The following is a 27,815-nucleotide window of genomic DNA, read 5'->3' as shown; positions in this document are numbered from 1 at the left end:
CTGTTTATATAATATACATCAAGGAATACCCAGTGTTAGAATTTTTCATAGATATACCTGTTCTTCTATTTTATCTTGTCTGTCAAGAGCAGCTTCAACAGCATCGAAGAACTCTTCTTCATTAATTAGACTGTTTGGGCCTTCCTATTCAAATACATAGGGAGAAAAAAAAGCAGTTGATTTAAGAAAATGGAACACTGGTAACCCTGGCATTAACTTTAGAGGAAAGCTGAAAAGTGACTCAACAAACATTTATGAACCAGCACACTAGATCATACTATAAAAAGGAGGAGTAACTTAATGCTCTGTGCAGAATCATGAGTATAACAATTCACTCACTCAGTATTCATATATTTACTGTATATTGACCAACACTGTTAGGGCAATAATCTAGAGCAGGGAGGTGGTAAACTGCGGCCCATGGGCCATATCCAGCCCACTGCCTACTTTTTTTTGTACTTTTTTGTACAGTCTTAAGCTAAGAATTTCATTTTTAAATGATTGGGGAAAAAAGAAAAGAGTAACATTTCATGACGTGGGAATTACATAAAATGAAAATAAAGTTTTACTGAAATAAAACCATGCTCATTCATTTATGTATTGTGTATGTATTGTGTATGCCTGTTTTCATACTATAGTGACAGAGCTGAATACTTGTAGCTTGAGTACTTATCACAGAAACCATATGAATTTGCAGAAAGGTAAATACAAAGTTGCTGAAGATCTATAGGCAATAAGAAGTATAAATAGGAGTTCTAAGGAGAATCTCCCTAAGCAAAGACAATTATTTCATGGAGAAAGAAAAGTTGAACTGACGCTTGAAAGCCCGGTTAGATGGCAGAGCAGTGGTTCTCAACCACATGTGGAACCTGCTAAAATGAAAATTCCCAGGCTCTCATATACAGAAATTACTTTGCAAGCAGGTCTTGGGTGGAGCAAGGAATATGCGTGTTTCATAAATCCTCTAAGTGATTTTCATGCAAATGGAAACTCAGCTGTATCAGAAATGTATGAAGAACAATAGCAAAATGGAAGCAACCAAAGAATATTCCTGCTGTGATAAAACAAATAAATGGACTGTAAGTTGAATACCTTCATATTATGGTAAAAGTGGAGGCTGAAATGGTATGCTTGCGTTTAAGGTTTCCTAAATTGATACATATACAAAATATGACACATGAATGATTGCTGGTCTATCTGGAATCTTCCCAGTTAGAATGATAACCCCAAGTTATCTCTACTCCATGAAGAAGTATCTAGACACAACTTGGGGTCACACAGGAAGGGTGGAACTATGGTATAATGCTCCTGTCATCTGCAACAGGCATATGAGATATCTTTATTTAATGCTATATATATATATATATATATATATATATATATATATATTTTTTAGAGTTATGAGGACTCTCTCACAACCCATTTCAAAAAAAAAACAACACAAAAACCCCCACAAAAACTTTATTCAACTACAACATACATACAGAACAGTACATATCTCAGTGAATTATCATTAAGTTCACCATCTAATTGCTACCCTTGGATTCCTAATTTCCAAGTTCCTCTCGACTATGTACTCTTCTCTGGGCTCATGTGCAGGCTCATCCTCCCCTGCTTATCTCTTAAATGTGGGTGTTCTTTAGGGTTCCACACTTGCTCTCCCCACAGCATTGTTACTCATTTCTCAGCCGTCACTCACTGTCTGATGACTCCCAGATTCACAGCCTGTTCCTCCCTCTCATAAGATCTTTACATCTAATAGTACATAGATCTCCTTGGGTGACTGTCTCAACTCACAGGCAACATCTAAAATCTGTTCTTCCCCTACCTCCACACCAACCTGACAAAGGCAAAAACCTGGGCCTCTTCTTGGATTCTTCCCCTTTCCCCCATTCAATCACAGCATCCTTCCATTCTACTTTCCAAATATCAAATTTGTCCATGTCTATTCCTACTGTCTTATCCTAATTTCGGCTATCTTCAGTTCTCACTGTAATACTGAAAAAGTCTCCAAGCCCCTGTCACAATTGTCAATTTCAATCCATTCTCCTCACTGCAGGAAGCAAGAATGATTTTTCTAAATTGTAAATTTGAAAACTTCATTAGCTTAAAACCCATTCCTGAGAATCTGTACTGATTCTTGTAGATCCTTCTAGGCAGTCTCACCACCCCCTCCTCTCAATGGCCTCCATGCTCCACAGATAAGTTGCCCTGTGGCAAAAGACTCTTTTGCTTCTGGACTCCAAACGTTTTCTTTCTTCTGAGTCCCTACAAGCAACAGTTTCTCTAGGCTATTTGCCTGGGTTAAAATCTACTCAACCTATTCATTCTTAAGGTTTCAGCCAAGATTTTGTTTCCTTTGGGAAGCCAACCCTACCCGTGTTACAAGTGTTTTTTAATATACATTATTCTATTTGCCCATTACCTACTCTATATTCCCATTAGTATACAGTGTGTGTGTGGGGGTCTCAGGCAGGGCCCTTTGTCTGCCTTGTTCCTTGCAATATCCCCCATGCCTAGCACTACCTTGCATGATATTAATAAGTCTTAAGGACTGGATTTAAGATTATAAAGTAATTTCTGAGGCCACAGATGACAGAAACACTTAAACTTTTTCAATAATTAGAACATCATGAGTGTTTGATAAGAACCAAAATAAACTCGTATTTTGAATTTGCATCTAAAATCCATTAAGTGTAGTACTGACACAAGAAAATACAGATGGTTCAAATCTAAAAGGAAGGGAAATAAGCATAAAAACAGGCCCTAGTTTATTTAAGAATTGTATATTTAACTTGATACCACAAGGAGTTGGTGAGAAAAAGGCTGAAGTACCCTCAACCATTTTCTTCATTAAAAGAGGGTGGTACATTTCAAATGAGCAGAAAAAGCTTATTCAACACCACTAGAATAAAAGATTCCTACTACATTATATGATAATTTTTAAAAATCCAGATATATTAACAATATATTTAGAAAAGGCCATTAAAAAATAAACAGAAAATACGAATAATTATTTGAAGTAGAGAATGCTTTTTTAAGCATGATACAAAATGTAGAGATAAGTATATCAAAAGACTGAGGGACTAATTACATTAAAGTATAAAACTTTTATATGGCAAAACCATCAAAACACTTTAAAAACTATAAAAGGAAGAAAATAATTGAAAAATGAAAAAGCTAATCCTACACATCTAAATCAATAGGGGGAAAAAACCCCAAAATCCTTATAAGAAAAATGTCAAGGGACATGTACAAGTCATTAAAGAAGACAAATGATCAATAAACATTTTTAAAGAAAGTCTAAGACACATCAATAAATAAAGCAATTTTTTTGTGTTTTTGGATTTGAATACATATAACCTAACACAAGGCCCCTCCTCCCTCTACCCTGCTCTTGTCCTCTGAAAGAAACCTATGTTGACAGAAATGGAGATAAGCATACAGTTATTCTCACATATTGCTGGTAGGAAATAAATTGGTAGCATATATTGTTAAATTAAAAACATGGGCTTTTTGTATTTTCTATAATTTGTTATAATAAATATCTATTTTATTTATAATATGAAAAAAATAGTGTAATTTTAAAAAGTCAATAGTATCCCCCAAATAAACCTTTCTTTCTTTTTTAAAAATTAGTTTCAGGTGTACAAAACTATGTAATAGTTAGACATTTACACCCCTCACAAAGTGATAACCCCTCCCCCAATCTACTACCCCTCTGACATCGTATATAGCTTTTACAATTCCACTGACTCTTCCTTACACTGTACTCCACATCCCAGGACTTTATGTATATTAAATTATAGTTGACATATATATTCAATATATATTAAATTATATATTGTATATAGCTGAATTCAATATGATTCAGCTTCAGCTTCAGGTGTACAGCGCAGTGGTCAGGCATCTACACCGTCCATGAATTGGTCTCCCTAATAAGACAAGTGCACACCTGACACCTTACAAAATCTTTACAACATTATTGATTATATTCCCCAAATTGTTTCATACCCCCGTGGCAATACTGTGGCTACCAATTTGTGCTTTCTAATCCCCTCACCTTCTCCCTCATCCCCGCCCCCCTTCCATCTAGCAACCATCAGTTTTTTCTCTACATCTCTAAGACTATCTCTGTTTAATTTGCTCATTTATTCTGTTCTTTAGATTCCACATATAAGTGAGATCATGTGGTATTTGTCTTTCTCCGTCTGACTTATTTCACTTGGCATAATGTTCTCTAGGTCCATCCATACGCACCCCTATGTTTATTGCAGTGCTATTCACAATAGACAAGACATGGAAACAACTGAAATGACCACTGGTAGATGACTGGATTAAGAAACTGTGGTACATTTATACAATGGAGTATTACTCGGCCATAAAGAAGAACAAAATCTTACCCTCAAATAAACCTAAAATGGCAAAATAATCTGCATAGCTTCAGAACAAAAATTAAAATACCTTATATTTTGGTAATTTCGTTTTTTTTTTTAAATGCAGAGAATAGCTAATTACATAGTTTTTTACATTCCAGAAGGAATGAATTGACAGTTTAATGATTTTAAAATATTATAGCTCAAGTCTTATCATTATGGATTTCCAGTTAGAAATCAAGTCCATTACAAAAAAAATATTCAGTCAATATCAGCTCTTTATTTTTCTTTAATTCCAACATTAAAAATAGTCAAAACAGCAGCTTTTTTCCTCAATCAATTCCAACATAAAAATAGTCAATTGCTCTTTTTTATCCCTTTATAGAATAAAAATCACAAGAAATTTTTCTTCTATTTTCTTAAAAATAATCTAATTATAACTTTTATCATCCTACTTCTGTCTTAATAATACTCTTTGCTACTCCATTTAAAAAAATGTTCTTTTCAGGAATACCAACAATGTTAATGACAATTTCCAGATATATGTCTTACACTTTTTTTCCTCTAAAGAAATAAGGTAGAAAAATAGCTTATGAATTTTAATATAGGTGTGTGTGTGTATGGAGAGGAAGATTTTATTAATTGCTTAACAAATAAACAAAAAGGGAAAGAAGTTGGTTTCACACATTTTCAAACATAAAGGCAAGGCAATCAGAACAGTGTCTGCTCTGCTGTGGATATGACCTCACAATATATAGCACGGACTAAAATCTTTTGTCTGTATTAAATACTCCGGTTTTTCCTCCACTGGTTGCTTTTATTTAAAAAAAAATTAGTTAGAAGATAACATTAAAAGTTATCATCCTCACAGGTGAGATAAAAACTTGTCTTATAAAGTGGACAGGTCTAATAATGTGCCTTTTAACGCTTATACTAAACTTTGTAGGCACTAAAAAAAAAAAAATCTATTTTAGAGTAAGCCTAGCCTTTACATATTATGGAATATATATTTAATTAAAATAAATATTGAAGAATTATATATTTAGAATATTTAAAGGTTAAAAAGTATTATTTAAATATTATCACTTTTGTGACAGATATGGCCTATGTGTCTCTTTCCAATATCAAAACTTCATACCTCATAATCTGGTCCTCCAAAGTGGGATTTTTTCTTAAGTTCTGTCATAGCATTTTTGTATGCTTCCTCTAGTCTTCTTTTTTTTTCAGCTTCCTATTTTTAAAAGAAAGCAAGTGAAAAATTTATCATTTGAAGTGGGGATTTTCTCTGCATTTCACCAAAATTTTACGATTTGGCCAAAAAATAACTCCACTCCTATGAAAAATGAGTATTGTGCCCAAGAAAACACTTTTTTTCTAGGATACGTACTACATACAAGCTACCATTTTAATAACCATTAAGATCACCTAATAGGTAGATTATGTATTTAAATGGATTAAGTAACTATTAAAGTAGCTACTTGTTCAAAAAGATAAATTAGTACCAGAGAAATGCCTACAATATATTCATGTGTTTGTTTCCCCCCAATAAAAGCAATATTTATTTTGTTATAAAGAAAGAAATGTAATGGATGCCACGAAGAAAATAATTCAATAAATGGAATCAATGAATGCTAAAATATATTCTAAGAAAGATGCATTTTTTATACTTTCCTACTGCTGGTTAAAACTATTTTAGAGCTGAAAAAGAGTTTAGACTTCTACTTTAACCCTCTCCTTTTATAGACACTGTCTTCAGTTTTAAAAGGTTAAAAGACCCAAGGTCAACACTTAAAAGAAAAAGGCTGGCCAATCTCAAACTTATTCCTACAATGGGCTGCACTGCATCAAATGTGATACAAAAGTCCAACAATCTTGTAAAGAACCGAATGGCTTAATTCAAATGCCTTACCTTAAATATTTAAGGGCTAAAAAGTCTACACTGAACTCATACAAAGCTAACCATTTTTAAATACCCTGTTTGAAATAAAACCAGTGCAAATCAATGAATTAGTTCATTAATCCAAAGATTAAGTGCTTTTTGTATACTCAAGAGAAAAATGGGACTACAGACCAGCCAGAATGGCTAAAAATTAAAAAATAAAACAAAATAAACACACATAAAAAACTGACAGTACCAATTGTTGTCAAGGATGAAGAGCAAGTGGAATGCTTATCTATTGCTGGTGTGAGTTTAAACTGATATAATCACTTTAGAAAATTATTTGCCAATATCTGCTAAAGCTAAGCATAGGCCCCATGAATCAACAATTGTATTCCTAGGTATATGCCCAGAGAAATGAGTGCATATGTACAAGGTATGTACAAGAGTGTTCACAGCAGCTTTATTCACAATAGCCAAATATAAAAACCTAAATGTCCATCAACAGGAAAAAGAGATAATCAAATTGAAGTCATACAAGGAAATACTATACAATAATAAAAAAGAATAAACTACCACTGAATGCAACAACATGAATAAATCTCACAGACACTGTTAAGGGGGAAAAAGACAGTATATACATTGTATGATTCCATTTATATGATGTCCAAGAAGAGACAAAACTAATCTGTGATTCTGTAAGTTGGAACTGTGGTCACCTCTTAAGGTGGTGGTATGATTAGGCAGGGGAACGAGGGAACTTTTTGGGGTGCTACAGAAATTCTGTATCTTGATCTGAGTGGTGGTTACAGGGGCATATATAAATGCACAAAAATCATCAAGCAGTACACTTAAGATTGGTGCATTTCACTGTATGTACCGTGTTTCCCCGAAAATAAGACCTAGCCGGACAATCAGCTCTAATGTGTCTTTTGGAGCAAAAACACACAGCACAGTAATATTAAAAAGACTCAGGGGGAAGTGAAAAAGCATGTGAAATTACATACATGTGAGTCTATTAATATAAGCAAGTATCTTAAATGAATATAAATTTTTCAGTGTGGTTAGATATGATGATGGTCCCTTAGTGAAGGATAAAAAGACTAAAGACAAAATAAGCTAGTTGGGATGAGTTGAATGATTCTCTTGAACCATCAATCTAATAGATTTAAGGGGTTTTCCTGTTTTCTCAATACATTACTTTTTAGTGTGCACAAGGAATCTTCTAAAAATTTAATTTGATACATACTGTTATAGAGCTGAAATCTTTGAATATAGAATAGTTCGACTCTACAATAATAATGAAATGTTTGTACCTTAAACGAATGTTTTCATTGCCTGTTTTCAAAGAATACATATTGCTAGGTAATAGGGCTTACTGTTACCTGCACTTGAGAATTCTGAACAATGCTCTTTTTTTCTAAACACAGGGACCTTCTTAAACACAAAGGGATATTCAAATCCTATGTCCATTCTGCCATTACAACAGTTATGATATTGCTTTCCTTAGTGTCCTGCTCAAACTGATAAGACCTTCAAAAACTGTAAGCAATATGCCTCACTTATGAATGAGAAGATTCTGACTGATGTCTGGCCTAGTATGCAGAGCTGAAATATAGGAGAGAGTAAAATTCTAACTATGCTACTTAATACTTCTGGACAAGTCTCTGGGCCTCAGCTCATTCTATAAAACGATGGCACTGGACTAGAATTAAATTCTCCAATGTATGTTTCGGTTCTAACATTTTACTATTTTACAGATGTTGAATGATAAACAGAAGTTTTCCTCCTAAACAAATTCACTAAGCCACACTTCACACTAGAAACTAAAGATTCATACTGTAATATTATAATCAGTACTGCAGTTTAAACAAAGGTCAGAAAAGGTGAACAGGAAGCAAATGTTCAATGAACAGTACCATGTATGAATGCAATAAGTTAATGCTTAACTTTATAAACTGGTGTTTAAGTTAGTTCATATAACTTAAATGCAGTTTCATATATCACACAATAAAGCTAGGTAATGTTAAATGGCACGTCACTTCTATTCCCAAGCATTACTGTTAATATTCCAAACATTTTTATATTAAAATCTATCAAGAATGCATACTGTACAGTAACTGAATACTTAAGTGTTAAATCTCATTAGGAAAATGAGTTTAAGAGGCCCACAAAGTTTCAGAGGAGTAGTAACACCTCCTACTTCTATTATGTCAATGCCATAAGAAGTGAGTTTGGTTTAAATGTTCAATCCACATATAAAACTTAAATAAAATCTGATTATTATTATTATTATTATTTTGATTATTTTTTAAAAGGAAGAAAATGCCATCTTACCTTATCCATTCTCTTTTGCCAGTTGTCCTCACGTTTTACCATTAGTTCAATACAATGAGAAAGTGTAGCGAGGATTCCAGCAGTAGTTGCTTTAAAAGTTATTGCTTCTCCTTTAAAGTCTATACCATTAATTCCTTTTGGTGTTACCTGTGGAAATACTGAAAAAGAAAGTTATCCACTGAAAATCTTTCTAATGAAGAAATAATTCTTCACCACAACTCAATATTACAAAATGTTCAGAAAATTAGTTAAGTCAGAGCTGCTATTTGAATATAATTTCCCTCCTGTTGACTAACATTTAAAAATTTCCATGCATAATCTATGAGCAAAGAAGCTTGTAGCACTAGATGCACTTTCAAGTCCTTTTTTCTGGATTCTATTTCCTGAAATCTATTTGCTGTGCTGTACCCAGTGAATAATGCGCTAGGAGTAATACTATAACAGTAATACTCTGACAGCTACGAGAAGGACCTATTTATGGCAAGAACTACATTACATTTTGAGAAACCTAGAATTTAAAAAATATCTGAAGATAAATTGCAAAATTGAGTAAGACAATACAAAAATTTTAAATAAATGTCCAAATTTAAGTCCAGGACCAATGTTCACATTAAATAGTTCTTATGTTTACATGTTATGATATTAATTAGAGTAAGCCTTTGAATGAAATGAAAAATCTTAAAACTCACAAGATGCAAACAAGAGAACATGACATCTTATACTATTAGCTAATAAGAAACCACTGCAATAGAACTCTTATAAATAATATTTTCAACTTTAAAAACTCATATGTAGCTATGATAGCTAAGGTACAATCCATAAAAAAACAAATAATAAACTGTATCAAAATTTAGAATTTCTGCTCCTGAAGGCATAGTTAAAAGAACGAAAGTTGCAATTATGATAGTCTAGAGATCTATCAATATACAGCATGATGACTATAATTAATAATACTGCACTGAATACTAGAAATTTGCTAAGACAGATTTCAGATGCTCTTATCACACACAAAACAATGGTAACTATGTGAGGAGATGATGTTAGTTTGACCACAGTAATCATTTTACTATGTATACCAAATCATCATGCTGTACACCTTAAATATATGATTTCTATTCTTAAAAAAATTGTTTTTAAAACAGTGAAGAGACAAGCCACACGCTGGGAGTAAATCTTTGTAAAGCATATGTCTGATAAAGAACTTGTATCCTTTATATATACTATGTATTAATATAGGATATTAACAAAGAATATTCTATATAGTATATTCTATGCTACAATATAGAATACAATATATTGTAATTCCCAAACTCAAAAATAAGAAAATATATAACCCAATAAAAAAATTGGACAAAAGATTTGAATACACACTTCACCAAAGGGATATAAATGGCAAGTAAGCACATGCAAAGATGCTCAATATCATTAATTACCGGGGAAATGCAAAATAAAAACCATAGTGAGATATACACCTATTAGAAGACTAAAATTTCATAAGACTGATCATTCCAAGGGTTGGTCGTTGGGATTTGGAGAAACTGGGACTCTCATATATGGCTGGTGAAATACAGTTTGGCAGTTTTTATAAAAGTTAAACATACTCCTGCCACATGATTTAGCCATCCCACTCCTAAGTATTTACCTCAAATAAATAAAATATATGCCCATAAAAAGACTTGTACATGAATGTTCACAGCAGCATTATTTGTAATAGCCAAAAACTATAAACAAACCAAATGTCCACCAACAGGTAAGTAGATACACAAATTGTGGTATTATCAACACAGAGTAATACTACTCAGCACTGAAAACAATGATGAATCTCAAACAATGATGAATCTCAAAACCCACACAAACTGTCCATTTATATTAAATTCTAGAAAATGCAAACTAATCTATAGTAACAGAAATGAGATCAGGGGTTATTTGGAGAGAGGGAGAAGGGATGACAAAGGGGATGGAGGAAACTTTTTAGGGTGATAGACATGGTAACGATTTTGATTCTGGTGATAACATCATGATAACATCAAAACTTATCAAGCTGTATACTTCAATGTGTACAGTGTATTGTATGTTGATTATATCTCAATAAAGCTGCTAAAAACTTTTATTTTCTGAAATTCCTTTCTATCATTGTAACTTCTATATTTTCTATTAAACTTACCAAGATTGTAGTTTTATTTATAAATTACTGTTTTTATTAATCAACTTAGAAATTAAGTCATCTGTGTCCTATATAAGAGAAAGTGTGCAACTGTAATAATGGGCCCTCCTGGCTAAATATTTGCTAACTTACAGACTTAAGAGTCAGTAGGAGATAAAAAGAGCAACAATAAATGTCGAAAAAAGTCTACTGCATTTACTACTTTTGGAAGCAGCCACCTGAAATCCTTTTCAGAATACAGGGGTTATGTAATAGATTTTTGAGCTTTCAAACAGCTGCTATTTTCAACATGTGTTTAGTGTCTCACACATAGCAAGGTCTCTGAAATAAATTTTTCTCATGTTACATCTGTTAAGAAACAAATTCATGAAGATAAAACCGCATCTTAGTTTATCATCCATTGGGCTACGCTAAGTATTGGTTATTTTGATTTTTGCTCCAAGTCTCTTATACCTTACATTTTAAAACTATATTGATCCTGATGGAAAAACCTTAAGCAAAACCCCAAAGTACTCGATAATTTTAGATGAACATACCTATCTAAATGTCTCAGCTGAAAACAAGGAAAGACTATCTTAAAGAGACAAGGTGACATGCTTTAGTTATCTCTGGGGAAATGGTAACTCTGTAGTAAAAAAAAGTTGAATATATGAGAGTGCAACCATGCATAGGAAGGGCAGAAATTGAATAAATTACAAAATAACGTCTAAATCTAGATTGTAAGTACTTAGGTTCCAAAGATTGTCCTTCAGATTTACATTTCTTTTAATTGACCTCTGACTTGATGTACTTCAAAAATCTTTTAAAGGTACACTCAATCAAGGAACCTGTAAGCTAACATTAACATGTCAAATATAAAAACAAATGCTGACAGAAGCCAAGAGATTTGTAATCTCTTCATTTCATTAAGACTTTCAAACATTATTTTGAATAGTAGGCAATCTAAGAGGGGAAACCCGTTTCTGTGGTGAGTTTTTCCTTTCTGTACATGAATTATTCCAAATGTGTGTACATACAAACATAGGGGCAGAAAAAAAATAGTGGACACGTCCTTCTGAACACACAGGACGACAATTTTATTTCAGTATCTCCTCTCCTGTTTACTATGATAAAGAAGAAAGTGGCTAAAGATTATGACTCTGATATCAGTTATACTAATGTCAACAATCACTTGGTTTGGAACTACCAGTCCATTACTGACAATTATTCTAATAAAATAAGATATAGTTGGCTAAAAAACTAAATTAAAAATATTCTCACAAGAAAAATCTGAGAGCTAAGAGGGGATGAAAAGTAATTTGTGGTCCAAATTCTTTTTTTAGACAATTAACATATGAGCATGTGCACCCAAACTAGGTGGCGGAAAAGGACAGGATAGTACTCATGTCTCCTTGAGTAATGTTAACACTGAATTTTCTCTCAGGGGTTTTCATTAAGAGTATACCTTGATTTGAAAAATTAGTTAATAACTTATCGTTATTATTTTATATAGTAGATGACATGACAAAATGCTCTTGTATATTACTTGCAAAACAGGAATAGATTTAGAGAATTGGTCAGAAAATATAGTTAGAAATAGTTAAATGGGAACTGGAAAATTAATAAATATAAAAATCTGTAAGTGGTCATCTTCAACATTTAATACAATTTAATCATAAGAAATACAGATTTAAAAAGAGGGATTTTTTTTACTTTAGATTGGTTAAATCTAAACCAGAGGCCAAAAATCTAACAGTATTAAATCACATTTTCTTTAGTCTTTAAGTAACAGCTTTATTGAGATATAATTCACTAAAATGAATTCACTAAAATTCCCTAAAAATCCCATGCACAGCTGCTTCCCATCTTCCCCAATCCTATCCCCACCTCCCGCCCTAGACAACCACTAATCTGTTTTATGCCTCTATGATTTGCCTCTGAATATTTCATATAAATGAACAATAAGTGGTCTTTTATGACTGGCTTCTCCCACTTAGCATATTTTCAAGGTCCATCCATGTTATAGTAGGTTATCAGTACATTATTCTTTACATGGCCAAAAAATGTTCCACTGCATGGTTGTATCACATTTCCATTAATTAGTAGATGAACAGTTTGGGTTATTTCCACTTTTTAACTGCTATGAATAATGCTGCAAGGAACATTCACATACAAGTTTTTATATGGATGTATGTTTTCATTTCTCCTGAATGAAAACAGGAATTGCTAGGTCAAACGGTAACTCTATGTTTAACCTGTTGAGGAACTGCAAGACTATTTTTCAAAGCAGCTGCACAATTTTACATTCTCACCAGCAATGTATAAAAGTATTCTAATTTCTCCACATCCTCACCAACACTTGTTATTGTTATTCCTCTTTCTGATTACAGCTAGACTAGTAGGTGTGAAGTGTTATCTCATTGTGGTTTTGATTTGCATTTTCCTGATGGCGAATGATGCTGAGGACCTTTTCATGTGCTTACTGGCCTTTGTATATCTTTGGAGAAATGTCTATTTAGATAATTTGCCCATTTTTAAATTGAGGTATCGGTCTATTATAGATTTGTGAGCGTTCTTTATATATTTTAGATAAAAATTCTTTATCAGATATATGAGTATAATTGGCAAATGTTTTCTCCCATTTTATGGGTTAGCTTTTCAGGTTTTTTCGATGGTGCTCTTTGAAGCATAGAAAGGTTTTGATTTTGATAAAGTCAATTGATCTATGTTTTTCTTTTTCACTTCTACTTTTGTTTTCATATATAAGAAGGCTTTGCCTTACCCAAGGTCATTAAGATTTACTTCTACATTTCTTCTAAGATCTTTATAGTTTTAGCTCTTTGATTCATTTTAATTTTGTATTTGGTGTGAAGTAGGGGTTCAACTTCATTCTTTTCCATATGGACATCCAGCTGCCCAGCATTACTTGTTGAAAAGACTATTTTTCCTCATGAAATTGTCTGGCACTCTTATGAAAAACTGATTTATTGTGGTTTATTTCTGTATTCTCACTTCTATTCCACTGATCTGTATGTCTCTCCTTACGACAGTACCACACTTCACTGTTGCTTTCGAAGTAAGTTATGAAATCAGAAGTGTGAGTCCTCCTACTTTGTTTTTTTTCAAGACCATTTTAAGGTATTCTGGGTCATCTGCATTTCCATGTGAGTTTAAGGATCAGCTTGTCCATGTCTGCAAAAAACCTACCTGGGATTTTGGTTGGTTAGGACTGCACTGAATCTATATAGGTCAATTTGGGGAATGCTGAATTCTTAATAATATTCAGTCTTCCCATCCATGAACATAGGATATCTTTATGTTTACTTAGGTCTTCTTTAATATTTTCATAATGCTTTATAGTCTTCAGAGTATAAAATTTGAGCTTCTTTCATTAAATTTATTCATAAGTACTTAACCACCGATGCCACTATAACTAAAATTGGTTACTTAATTTTATTTTCACATTATTCATTGCTAGTATACGAACAGTTGGCAGGAATGGACATGCTTGTCTTGTTCCTGACCTTAGGGGGGAAGCATTCAATCTTCTACCATTAAGTGTGATGTTAACTGTGGGTTTTCATTGATACTTTTTGTCAGGGTGTCCATTCCTAGGTCTTGTCATGAAAGGGCATTAGATTCTGTCAGATCATCTTCAGCATCTACCGAGATAACTGTTTTGACCTGTATTCTTTTGATATGATTATTACATTAATTGATTTTCGAATGTTAAACTAACCTTGCATTCTGGGATAAATCCCAACTGGTCATAGTGTAGAATCCTTTTTATATGTTGCTAGATTCAGTTTGCCAGTACTTTATTAAGGATCTGTATGCATATTCATAAGAGATACTGAACTGTAGTTTTCTTTTCTTGTGATATCTTTGTCTGTTTTTGGTATCAAGGTAAAACTTGCCTCCTATGCTATTTCTGGAAAGAATTTGTGAAGGACTGGTATTAATTCGTCTTTAAATGTTTGGTAGAATTCACCCGCGAAGCCATCTGAACCTGGGCTTTTCTTTATTACTAACTGTACTTATTATGTCTTCTTGAATCAGTTTCAATAGTTTTAGGACTTTCACCCATTTCGTCTAAGTTATCAAATTTGGTGGCATCCATTTGTTCATAGCATTCCCCTATAACCCTTTTGGTTTCTATAAAGTCAGTAGTAATGTCCTTCCTTTCATTTCTGATTTTAGTAATTTGAGTCTCCTGTTTCTTTTCTTGATCATTTAGTGAAAAGTTTATCAGTTTGATCTTTTCAAAGAACCAACTTGTAATTTCATTGATTTTCTGTATTGCTTTTTGATTCTTTATTTTATAATAAAGGTATCTAGCTGCAAATTTCCCTCTAAGTATTGCTTTAGCTGCAGCCCATAAATTTTGGTGTATTGTATTTCTGCTTTCATTCACCTCACAGTATTTTCTAATTTCCTTTGTGATTTCTTCTTTGAGCCACCGGTTATCTATGAGTGTGTTAATTTCTACATATTTGTGAATTTCGCAAATCTGTTATTGATTTCTAATTTCAGTCCATTGTGGTTGGAGGACATATTTTGTATGATTTCAGCACTTTTAAATTAATCAAAGCTTGTTTTATGGCCAAGCATAAGGTCTATCCTGAAGACAATTTCATGTGCAACTGAGAAAAATACATATCGTTGGGTGGAGTGTTATGTAGATGTCTACTAGGTCTATTTGTTTATACTATTCAAGTATTTTATTTCCTTGTTATCTTTTTATTCTATCCATTACTGAAAGTTGAGTATTGAAGTCTCAAATTATTACTATTGAATTTTCATTGTCTTTTTTTCTCTCCAATTTGTTAGTTTTTGCTTGACGTACTTTGAGACTCTGTGTTACATGCAACTATATATGTAATTATTATAGCTTTTGGATGGATTGACCCTTTTATCACCATAAAATCTCCCCTTCTTTCTCTAGAAATACAAATTTAAATGGTATAAAATATAATAACAGAAGAAAATTTACATTAGAGGTAAATAAGGACTTTGTTCACAGAAGCTTGAGGTAAACAGTTCTTTTACCATGATCTATAACTTTTGAAGTTTTTAACTAAGAAAGGTATTTTCTCCTTCAAAAATGTCTCCTCTGATCTAATCTTCAAATTACTTTAATTGCCTTTTTTCTCAGCTTAGAATCTCTGGAAGTTTTATTCTTGCTCTAGTAGTCTTCACTACCCCCACCCCAACCCTATTCTTATCATAGTTACTGTTTAGTAGCACGTTGGCAAGCTAGTTCTAAATTTTTAAAACTTTAACATACTCACTATCACAGTATGTGATGTAAACCTAATTTTAATGAAAGCCCTAGTGGTGAGACTCACTACAATTTTTTGAAGATGCCACTAAGATCTAGCACTAAGACCCTGTCAGTATTTGAGAGATGAGTGACACACTCTAATCACAGACTACCTAAACACAAGTTGTACCAGATTTAAAGACTACATGTTCTGCTTACATTACCAGGTTATATACAATAATTCTGACTAACTTATTTCTAGAGGTTAGACATAGGAAGTTACTTTCCATCTATGGTGATTAACAAGAGTTAATTTCTATCAACACTAAGAAAGGAATTTTTTAGACAGTGAATTCCACAAGTGTACTTAAAACATGACTCATGATTTAAAAAATTATGGAGGCATCTTGTGTAGGATATTTTTCTAAATGACAGTAACAACCCTGTATTGCAATGCTTGGTTTCGAGTCTCTCTTCAAAAAAGAGATGTTAGAGGCTTTCCTCAAATGTCTGGATATCTGGCTAACTATTCACCTTCAAGAGTTAGGTACTGGAAATACCGTGTATACCAGCAGGGCTTTTAAACTAGTGGACTTCAAAGGATGATCTGGTAGTAAGACAGCTCTTTCATGGTGGACCCTTGAAAACCTCTATTTATATGTCTTCTTTCTCTGTGTCCATTCAGTGTCTCCAGATTTACCTTCTAATTCTGTACCAGAAAATACATATCTGGTTGATAGGTATTCTGGAAACAGAGTAAGAAGAAGGAGCTGGGGATTGCATCTTTTCCACAAAGGCTTATTTGTAAATTTAAAAAAATTTAGGAATCCACTCCAGCTTTTTCTTAGGACATGTCAAACCAGAAGCACTGACTGTTAATCACAGGTTTCTAATTTTTTGGTTTTGTTTTAAAATTCCACATACAAGTGATGCCATGCAGTATTTGTCTTTAGCTTCTTTTTTTTAGCATCATGTCCTTCAGGTTCATCCATTTTGTCACAAATCACAGGTTTCTAATGAACAATTCACAATTTTATTTAATGAGTTAGCCATTCTAAATAGAGCAACAAATAATAAACTGGTATATGAAACAAACCGCTTTGTTCCTTGCTCTATAAACAACCATGCTGTGAAATTAGAGTTAGTTCAATAATTTTCCTTTAATACTGTTTATATAACATACTTTTCAACACTGTTTTTCAAGTGGAGTGCAAAAAGAACATTAAACAGAAAGAAATATATTCTAAAGAAACAGTTGAGTTCTGTTACAGTGTTTACCTTCCTAAGAAATAAACTTTTTCAGTTCTAGAAAGTGATTCTCATAACTACTGCTGAAATAAGTAGGCCAACGTCTGGAATTTAGAATGAGTCTTTGTTACATAATTAGCGACCATTATTATTTAACATCAGAATGTGTATTTTACCTACATGCCTTTTCCAGAAGAAATTCCATTTCCAGCAGTTCGACAGCTTTTTAAAAATTACTCAATTAGATAATTATTCTTGTTATATAGTTAGTTATTACATAACTTTAGAAAGCATATTTTATCCAGCCGAATAAAATTAGAAGCAGAAATGTACTACTTACACTTTTCCTTATTGCCATTGGTATTATGCAAAAAGTCTCCATCAGAACGTGTTGTAGGAAAGTCATCTTCATCATCTTCTACCACTAAATAAAATATATTTAAGGATGTTAGGATGAAAGAAAATAGAAATTAGCAGTTTATTCTTATGCTTAACTGAATCAATATACCCTGGATTCTGTCAGTACAGATCTCATTCATCTTTGTATTTTCAGAGGTTATCAAGGTATGCCCAAAAAATATGCTATAGGATGTCTTTAATACATTATTATAAAAACTGTACCCACTCTTATTTGTGTAAGGTATGGTATTAAGATATGAATTATTTTGTCTTTTAGTCTTCTTGTCTCTTCCTACCTACGTTGGGGCAATTTCATAATTCTACCAGAGGCCTAGAAGGGCTGAACAGGACTGTAGGGGATAATTTCCATGTAGGGCATACCTTAGATTGCTTCTGAGAGTTCTGAAATTTACCATTTCTGAATATGCAGGGAAAATATGGCCTACAGATGTGATATCAATTTTCATTAATCCCAGTGTGTCTGTGTTTAGACATCCCTTTTAACCCAATTCCAGAAAAAAAGAAATCTCCTGTGCTCTCTCTTTCTGCATACCTCTGTTCTGTGTACCATCTCCTTTTCTACTGCCTAACATACTTTAATCCTCTGCACTGTTTATCCACTCATAATGTAAATTTCTAAACCTCAGTCTCCAACCTTATTCTCTGCTTTCTATCAAGTTTTTTTATGGCTTCTTTACTTTATTATCTTTTGAGGAACTCCCTTTTTACAGAATGAATCTTCATTCTAAATGTCATACTTTGCCTATATCTCTTTACCTCAGGGCTAATTTGACTCTACAAAGAACATATCATCTACTTTAGCTGTCTCTCCAACGAATGCAAAGCCAACTCCTAATCCTTATTCCCTTCCTTGACTAAATGGTAGGAATCACCATGGAAAATACCTTTATTCTGTACTGCCATTTTCTAATTACTGGGCTATTTCATTTTTTCATCACTTGAAAATTTTGCTACTCATCTATAACAACTTTTTCAAATCATAAGCTAGTATTATCTACTAACACCTACTATTCATTTCTACCCAGTTAACTGATATCAATGTCTGACAGACACTTTTCTAAGTCCATCATTCCTACAGACTCGAATAACCATTTTGAAGCCTCTGCACACAACTTCATCCAAGATTAATCAGATTCGCAGATTCTGTGCACCGTCATTGTCTCATCAATCATTTGCGAATATGGTCAATTCTAAGAAATTCATTAACACAGCACACTCCTCTGTTTTTAAATCAGTATTCATAATCAGACAAGATTCTAATCTTGACTCAATATTACTCAGATTAACTGCTCTTAAATATAGAAAGGTTTGCACTTCACTCATCTCATTAGTATCTACTTTGAATTACTAAAGATTCACTTTCATATCCCTAACCATCCAATAGCCTAGTACCACCAAATATGGATTTTCAACCTTTTTAGCCCAATGCTCAGTATGTAAAACTGATGAAAACAAGAGCTGCTCTAGCTAAAAGAGTGGCCTTCCCCCTTCCTGTCCCAGCCAAGTACTTCTTGTCCATCCCTGAAGCACTTTTAAGTGATAATATGACATGGACTGAAACCACTATGCTAATATAAACCCTCCATCTCCATCAGACCAGTGTCCCTCACCAACACTCACATCTATTATGCTGAATTCCACCTCTGGATCTAGCACATTCCTGCTTTCCTTAACCCTGCAAATTAACTACACTAATAATAGCAGCTTTTATATATGTATACGTGCATGTATGTATGTATGTATTTACTGATAAGCACAGTGCTAACATATATTCTAATTTAAATCTCACAACCATATATGCTGGATATAACATCCATTTTATAGTTGAGGAAACAGATATGGAGAAATGTTAATCTGCTTCAAGTCATCAAACTGACAATGAATAGAAGAGCAGGATTAGAAGAACCTTTCCTTTAATGTCGTATATATGTCCTGTTTTAAAATCAAGCAGTATGTTTAGATTAAAGATAATACCTTATACTTCTGTAACCCCCGAGTGTCTAAATCTTAAAGGGTTAATTAATCTTACTGAAGTATGTGTGGAAGTGGTGGTCAGGTTAAGACTGCCTTACTAACAATTCTGATGAAACATTTTATATGAAAACCTAAAACCTTATAATCACCTAAAATAAAATGAGTTTCCTATTATCATTTCAATGGTACTCTTAATGAAAAACAGTGATTCTTAAAATTCTATATTTCACAGACTTAGTTTTGATAACTTAATGAAAGTGCACCTATAGAGATCCTTAGACTCAGGTCAGCAACTCTCATCTACAGTCAAAGTAGAAAACTAAGGTCCGTGTCATTACTTCACCTTTATCCAGCATGTATTCTTAAAACATCAATATTTCTTAAAACAGCATTTATAGAAAAATTGTTATGTGCTGAATTGTGTCCCTCACTTACCAAATTCATAATTCAAAATCCTAATTCCCCTGTATTTCAGAATGTGACTATATTTGTAGACAGGTTCTTCAAAGAGGTAATCAAGTAAAATGAGGTCATTAGGGTGGGCCCTAATCCAACAGGACCAGTGTCCTTATAAGAGGAAGAAACTTGGAAACAGACACTTTCAGAAGACAATATAAAGACACAGGGGAAAGAAGGACATCGATAAGCCAAGGAGAAAGGCCTAGAACAGATCCTTCCCTCATGGCCCTCAGAGGGCCAACAACTTGATCTGACTTTTGGCCTCCAGAACTGTGAGAAAATACATTTTTGTTGTTTTAGCCACCCAGTCTTTGGTACTTCATGATGGCAGCCCTAGCAAACTAGTGCATTAGTCTATCACTGTTATTTATTCAAACATGAATATTTAAAATCCTTACTCAAATTTTCTATACAACATGGTTATAATTGCATCCCAATTTTTACTTCTTCCATTATCACTTCTGTCCTTCAAATGCTACATGCTATTGATATGGGCCATTTAAAAATAAACAAGGAATCCAACTGTATATATCTTGTTTTTGTTTAAAGGGATATTTGTAAGGAAATGAAGCTGATGTTTCCTGTTTAATTTGATAAAAAGGGTATTTACAGTTAGCCCTCTGTATTGTGGGTTCCTCATCCATGGATTCAACTATCCGTGAATTAAAAATATTAAAGTAAAACAACGTTATGTTGTTGACATGTACTACATAAGTTAGGCCTATGATGGTTGTGTCTGTACAAAATATGTACAGACTTTTTTTCTTGTCATTACTCCCTAAACAATACATTATAACAACTATTTACATAGCATTAATATTGTATTAGGTATTATAAGTAATCTAGAGATGATGATTTAAAGCATTTGGGAAGATGTATGTATGTTACATGCAAATACTACACCATTCTATATAAGGGATTTGAGCTTATGCAGATTATGGTATCAGCTGGGACCAATCCTGTGTGAATTCCGATGAACTATTATATACATTTTTAATAAATGAAGGAGAAATAGAAGTTCAACTGCTTTTATTTTTAGAGAAATAAACATTAAGTGTTAAAGAATCAAAAACTTAAAGTGTATCAAATATAAAGAACTTCAAGACTAGTTAAATTTTGTCTAAATTTTAAGAAGACTGTGGGCTTCTTCTGGCCAAGATGGAGTAAAGAACTGAATTTACCCTGTAGCATGAAACTAAAAACTGGACAAGATAAATGAAACGATTTTTCAAGACACTGGATATTAGGCAACAAAGTGATCCTCAAGTGTCTAGGAACAAATGAAGCCCTATGATTGTCCAACTTATTGCCTTGGTAGAGTTTCCAAGCTGTAGAGTAAGGAGGAGCCCAGGAGGAGTCCAGTCCTCTCTTGAATGAAGAAATGGAGCTGAGAGTCCAGAGAGACAAAGGCAGAGTACTGAAGAGGAGAGTGCTATATAGAGCGAGAACCCTGGAGATTGATAGAAAGTTCTTTCGAGTATTCGGTAGAGTACTGACAGCACATACAAGTGAGGGAAATATGGAGGTCAGAGAAAGAACTATTTGAAATGATTTCAGAAAACAGTATCCAAATGGGATAGTGAAAAGTATTTGTGATATATTACTTGAAGTGGTTTATTACTTGAAGGTAGACTGTGATAAGGTAAATGTGCATATTATAAACCCTAAAGTGGCCACTAAAATAAGAGTTGTAACTAAAAAGCAAATAAAGGAGATAAAAAACCGGAGTTATAAAAAAAAAAACTTAGTCTCAAAGAACACAGAAAAAGGGAACAGAGAAGACAGAAAGAATTTGAATTCAGATCAAATACACTTAATAAAACCAAGAAATGAAACAATATCAAGCAACCTAGTTAACACAAGGAATAAACTTAGTGCTATTTAGTAATAATTCTGTGAGTAGTTCATTTCTGCCTTCAGAGCAAGTAAGAGAAAAACTGAAGAACAGATGTTGACATCAGTAATCTCTTTAGCAGTAACAAAGGAAAAGTTGAAAACACACTAAAAGTAAGTTAACTGAAGATATCTCTCTTAAAAAAAAATCACTAAAAACTATTTATAAATGTATATGTAGCTCTACTATTATTTTCTTCTTCCATGTAAGAAAGGCCGAGGAAGGGAGAGTGATGGAAAAGGAGAGAAAGGTGAAAAGAGAAAGAAGGGAGGAGAGGAAAAAGACAGAGGGGGAAAGAAATCAACTGATTCCAGAATGGAGAATTTAACATAAACCTAGGCTTGTCTCTAAGACTCATCATGGGGCAAATTTATTAGACATAACCATGTAAAATGCCCCATATTACCAAGATGACAGATATTATATTTTTCAATAAAATAAAGAGTTTAAAAATAATTTAAAAAATCGTCAGTGGAATCTGGTATGAGTGATCAGATTAATTAAGATGTTACTAAAGTACACAGTTATATGGACACTGAAATCTGTTACATTGGGGGTTTGCAGCAAAAGTGACTATAATTACCTTTATCAGTTAAAGACATTACCCTTTAAGATCAAGAGGCTTTAAATCCATTCATTCTCCAAGTAAAAATAGTGGTAATAGCCTAATTAACCTTTATCCCTTTGAAGTTCATCCTTGGAGACAACATCAGCACAGGCATCAAAGAACTTCTGCAGAGTATCAACTTGTCTACATAGGATATCTCTAAAGGTTTCCATTTCAGCCAATTTCTCACGTAAACTGTGACCTTTCTGCAAAACACAAAAAGGGGTGGGTGGGGGATGTAATCTAAGTTAAGAAAACTTGAACTTATTTAGTCCTAGGATATTTCATCAGCTTTTAAGGTCTACATCTTACTAACGAGGGCCAGGCGATGGGGAGAGCGATCAAGCTTCATGTAATACTCCTGTTAAAATTGACTTAACATGGCTAGTGATAAGCCGAAAGGAAATAAGAGAACAACAAATAAGCCTGACAATTCACTAATATAACATTTACTATTTTCAAATTATTGACATTGTGGGGAAAAATTGTGAAAGACTTTGAAATGGGTAAAAACATTACTGGGTATCCTTACAAAAGAATGGTGAGAGTCATCTATGGAACATCTAGCATCTAGAAACCTTTAGGAGAGGGTGTTGTCTAATCATATAGAAGTATCTGATTTTATTTGAGCTATTTTATAATTCTTTAAGTAGTAGAAAACAGAGTAATATAAATGATTCTTGCCCATAGATATGCAAATGAACTTGGGTCCAGTCGTGATACGCTAGTTACTAATCTGTGGATACTGACCAGTTTTTGTATATATTAGCAAAAGCATTTCAGCATTCTTCAGGTTCTCCTTTGAACCAATTTTTTTCTTTACATCTTATCTATTAATGAATGAAATAAAATCTTTGATGTGTTAATTTTCTATATGTATGAGTCATGCATTTCACCTCTTAAAAAACTATTCTGTGACAACTTCAAATAAGTTACATTGTAGAAAAGCTCTTCCAAAAAAACTATCAAATAAGTTCTGTTCACAACATTCTGTATTAAATTTAACTTACGTTGCCTTAACTTAAAGCATTCCCAACCACAAACCTTGAATGAAGAAGTGGATGTTGCAGAATAGCCACTTGCTCCAGATACCAGTGACACCATTGAGCCATGTCGACGCAAGCTGGACTCAGATCCATAACCAGATTCAGTCTAAAAAGAAAAGTAAACTACATGAAAAAAAATTAAATAAAAAAATACCTAATCATCATAAGAAAAAACCTATGTGAGATGATGGACATTAACTAAACTTATTGTTGTAATCATTTCATTTTATATATATATATATATATATATATATATATATATATATATATATATATATATATATATTCATTATGTACATATACATATATATTTATTACCTTAAGTACATTATATGTTAAGTACATCTCAATAAAACTGGAGAAAAAACTTGAGAAAACAAAAAGTTTTCCTATCAAATAATAAGGTTGTTATAAAAGTTAGATAGAACAAGGGCAAAAAAAGTAGTAAGAGGAAAACTTCCTGTACTATTTCTTTGTAATACTATTTCCAATACTATCACTTACAATTGTCTCAATTAAGCCTTTCCTATTATACTAGGCAATTTGTGCCTGTATTCTCAATCATTTTTAACATGCCATGATTATGGCATTTATCACTCAATTATTATATTTACATTTTATAATTACTACTGGACTTGGACCTTCTGGAGAAGACTATCATTTTAATTTTTGTAGCCACCTCGACGGTTCATGTCACAAAAACAGTTCTCAATTTTGCCAGTGTGTTAAGTAATCACGCCATGGAAAAAAACGGAACTGTTGGATTACAGGGTATAAGTAGACTTAGCAGTGTAATAATACTTTTGTCTAATTTTAATGCAGTTGGTACTCATCAGAGCATCAATTTTATATTCCACCCTCCCTAAGACAAATGCAGTACCAATAAAATAGACAAAGGAATTGAATATTTGAAAAAAACAACTTCTAAGTACCTGAGACCGGCTCAAGTGTCTGGATCTCTGATTACTTTCTACTGTTATTATTTTTAAAGCACTGTGCATAATTTTAGTCCTAGTCATTAAACTTAAATGCTAAAATAACATTTAATAATTTTTGGTATCACTCCTAGTAGCAGCAATTAGAAGTTGTTTTAGGTTACTTGATTTTCAAGATTAAGAATCGTTAAAGTTAAGTACAACGTATTGCAGAAAATATTTCCACTGACATTTTACATTTTCTATGCTCTGGTTCCAGAAAATCCATTATATTTCCTATATAGAAATTGGTTTACCCATGTATTATTCTCATTGGACAATATTCTTTTAGGTACAAGAATATCAAGCTTTTATACTGATTTAATTAATAAATAAAATTTTGCTATTATTTTTATGTAAACACTAGTTCAGAACATTTTTCCAGTTCAGTATCACTTCACTTAACTTAAGTTTAATATTCCAAGAAAAAGGGAGAGGAGGAGAAAATTAGTAGGTGGAAGGAGGAGAAGGAACCCATAACCAAAGTAGCAAAACAACTCATGAAAAAGAAATGAGTATCTTTAGGCAGACACTAGAAATTCATCCATGTGAAAACAAGCAGTCTCTTAAAATTCAAACTTCCAGTATATACAGGTCAACAAATAGTTAAAGTGAAATTGCATACTTTAATAATGTTGGTTATAAAATACTCTATCTATAAAAGGTATTGCAATATCTTAACTGTGAATTTACTAACCAGTTAAATGTAAACTTTATATGGAATCAAAGCTCTTCTCTAAGACTTACACCACTATACACCACTCCACATCTCAAAGCAAAGCAGTATCTTGGTGATGATGCAAAATAAGTATTTTGGTACCAGGAAAACTATTTTTTTATTTTTTTATTTATTTTTATTTTTTTATTTCTTTTTAGTTTTATTTTATTTTATTTTATTTTTACATCCCTCACACCGTGAACCCCCCTCCCCCCAACCACCACCACCCCGACCTCACACCGAGCCATCACATTATACACATAAAATTATAGTTGGTGTTCATTAATGTCCAGCCTCTGGTGTACAATGCCATGACCAGGCATCCACAGCATCCGGTACCAGGAAAACTATTAATGAAAGGGTAAAGCCATGTACTTTATTGCATGTAAATTACACCTCAAGAAAATTGATGTTTTTAATTTTTAAAAAGGCAAAACTATTCTATGACAAAATAAAGCAGACCAGGGTGCAGCAGGGGCACTGACTACAAAAAAAAACTGTGAAGCACGGTGTAATTGTCAAAACTCAACTGTCCAATCAAAAGAGATACATTTTAAGAATGTTAAATTGTATCTCAACAAAGTAGATACATGTAGAAAAAGGTAAGCTTGTTTCAATATAAGAGAATCCCACCAAAAGAGAATTCTAATTACAACTATCATATAATTTATAAGAAATAAGACTTTCTATCAAATAATGTCCTGGAACAAACATATTGAGCTACGTTCTTTACCTAAAATAGCTTTAGTTTCTTATTATTTTTATTTTATTTCTTTTTTAATTTATTAGTTTCAGGTGCACAAGACAAAGTAATACTTAGACGTTTATCATTTATATCCCTCACACTGTGTCAACCCCCTCCCCCATCCGCTGTCCCTCTGACATCGCACACAGCCTTACATTTCACTGTCTCTATTCCTAATGCTGTACTCCGCTTCTTGTAACTATATACATACATATATACACACACACACACACATATATATGTGTGTGTGTATATAGATACATAAATTTGTAGTTGACATTCATTTATTGTTCAGCTTCAGCTTCAGGTGGACAGTGCAGTGATCAGGCATCTACATCATCCCTGAGGTGGTTTCCCAAATGGGACACATGTCCATCGGATACCCTCCAAAATCTTTACAACATTATTGATTACGTTCTCCAAATTAACTTTCATAACCCCCGTGGCCATCTTGTGGTTACCGACTGTTTTCTAATCCCCTCATCTTCTTCTTTATCCCCAACCCCCCCATCTAGCAACCCTCAGTTTTTCCTCTATGTCTCCAAAACTGTTTCTGATTAGTTCATTCACTTATTCTCTTCTTTGGGTTCAACAAATAGGTGAGATCATATGGTATTTGTCTTTCTCTGCCTTGGTTATTTCACTTAACATAATGTTCTCTAGGTCCATCCATATTGTTGTAAATGATTTCATTCTTCGTTATGACTGAGTAATATTCCATTGTATAAATGTTCCAGTTTCTTAATCCAGTCGTCTACTGATGGGCATTTCGGTTGTTCCCATGTCTTGGCTATTGTGTATAGTGCTGCAATAAACATAGGGGTGCATAATTTTTTTTGGATTTCTCCGGATAGATACCTAGGAGTGGAAATGCTGGATCACAAGGTAGTTCCATTTTCAGATGTTTGAGATACCTTCATACTGTTTTCCATAGTGGCTGCACCAATCTGCAACCCCACCAACAGTGCACAAAGGTTCCCTTTTCTCCACATCCGTGCCAGCACTTGTTTGTTGATTTATTGATGATAGCCATTTTGACTGGGGTGAGGTGATAGCTCATTGTGGTTTTTATTTACATTTCTCTGATGGTTAGTGAGGTTGAGCATTTTTTTCATATGTCTGTTTGCCATCTGTATATCCTTTTTAGAAAAATGTCTCTTCATGTCCTCTGCCCATTTTTTTATGGGTTGTTTGGTTTTTTTGGAGTTGAGTTGAGTGAGTTTTTTTAATAAATTTGTGATATTAACCCCTTATCGGATATGTCATTGGCAAATATCTTTTCCCATTCAGTAGGATCCCTTTTTGTTTTATTGATGGTAGTTTCTTATTATTTTTGACAATAGTGCTAACTTTCTAAGTGTAGTGTTTTGACATTTTAATTGTACTAGTTTAGTGAAGTTTTTCATTAGATTTAAATATATAAGGATGGAATAAAAAATAAGAAGACTCTATCTGTAACAGGTTAAACATATAATGTACTTCAGAAATTAACTTAGATACCTATATGTCATTCATTTCTAAAGAAATTAATCTCAATGGCCCATTTAAATACAAATGACCCCAAAATTTACAATCAAAATGTTATATTGAAAGCAAATTTTATTTACCAAACAATTCGAAGTTTAAAACCAAATGAATCTACCCTCTCAATTTCCTGCTTCATGCAAGATTTAAACACTGATAGAGTATTTTGAAAACACCAAATTTTACCTAAAATTAGTAAGACAGAATT

At 33.0% G+C, this 27,815-nt stretch overlaps 1 protein-coding gene across 2 annotated transcripts in view; it reads right to left on the bottom strand.

Annotated features, from left to right (window-relative positions):
- The window catches only part of CERT1 (ceramide transporter 1), a 94,676-nt gene that overhangs the window by 22,511 nt on the left and 44,350 nt on the right, over positions 1-27,815 (bottom strand). For both annotated transcript variants that reach the window (XM_081053211.1, XM_081053210.1), the window contains 6 exons: positions 23,645-23,752; positions 22,668-22,806; positions 17,587-17,670; positions 8,593-8,750; positions 5,515-5,607; positions 58-144 (listed from right to left, as the gene is read on the bottom strand). In XM_081053211.1, coding sequence (XP_080909337.1) covers positions 58-144; positions 5,515-5,607; positions 8,593-8,750; positions 17,587-17,670; positions 22,668-22,806; positions 23,645-23,752 — 669 coding nt within the window. The remainder of the gene's footprint in view (positions 1-57; positions 145-5,514; positions 5,608-8,592; positions 8,751-17,586; positions 17,671-22,667; positions 22,807-23,644; positions 23,753-27,815) is intronic.

Source organism: Rhinolophus hipposideros (assembly GCF_964194185.1).
Source record: "Rhinolophus hipposideros genome assembly, chromosome: 7".
Classification (NCBI taxonomy): Eukaryota; Metazoa; Chordata; class Mammalia; order Chiroptera; family Rhinolophidae; genus Rhinolophus; species Rhinolophus hipposideros.
The sequence above is the reverse complement of the archived record's forward strand: the minus strand, read 5'-3'. Positions and strand labels throughout refer to the sequence as shown.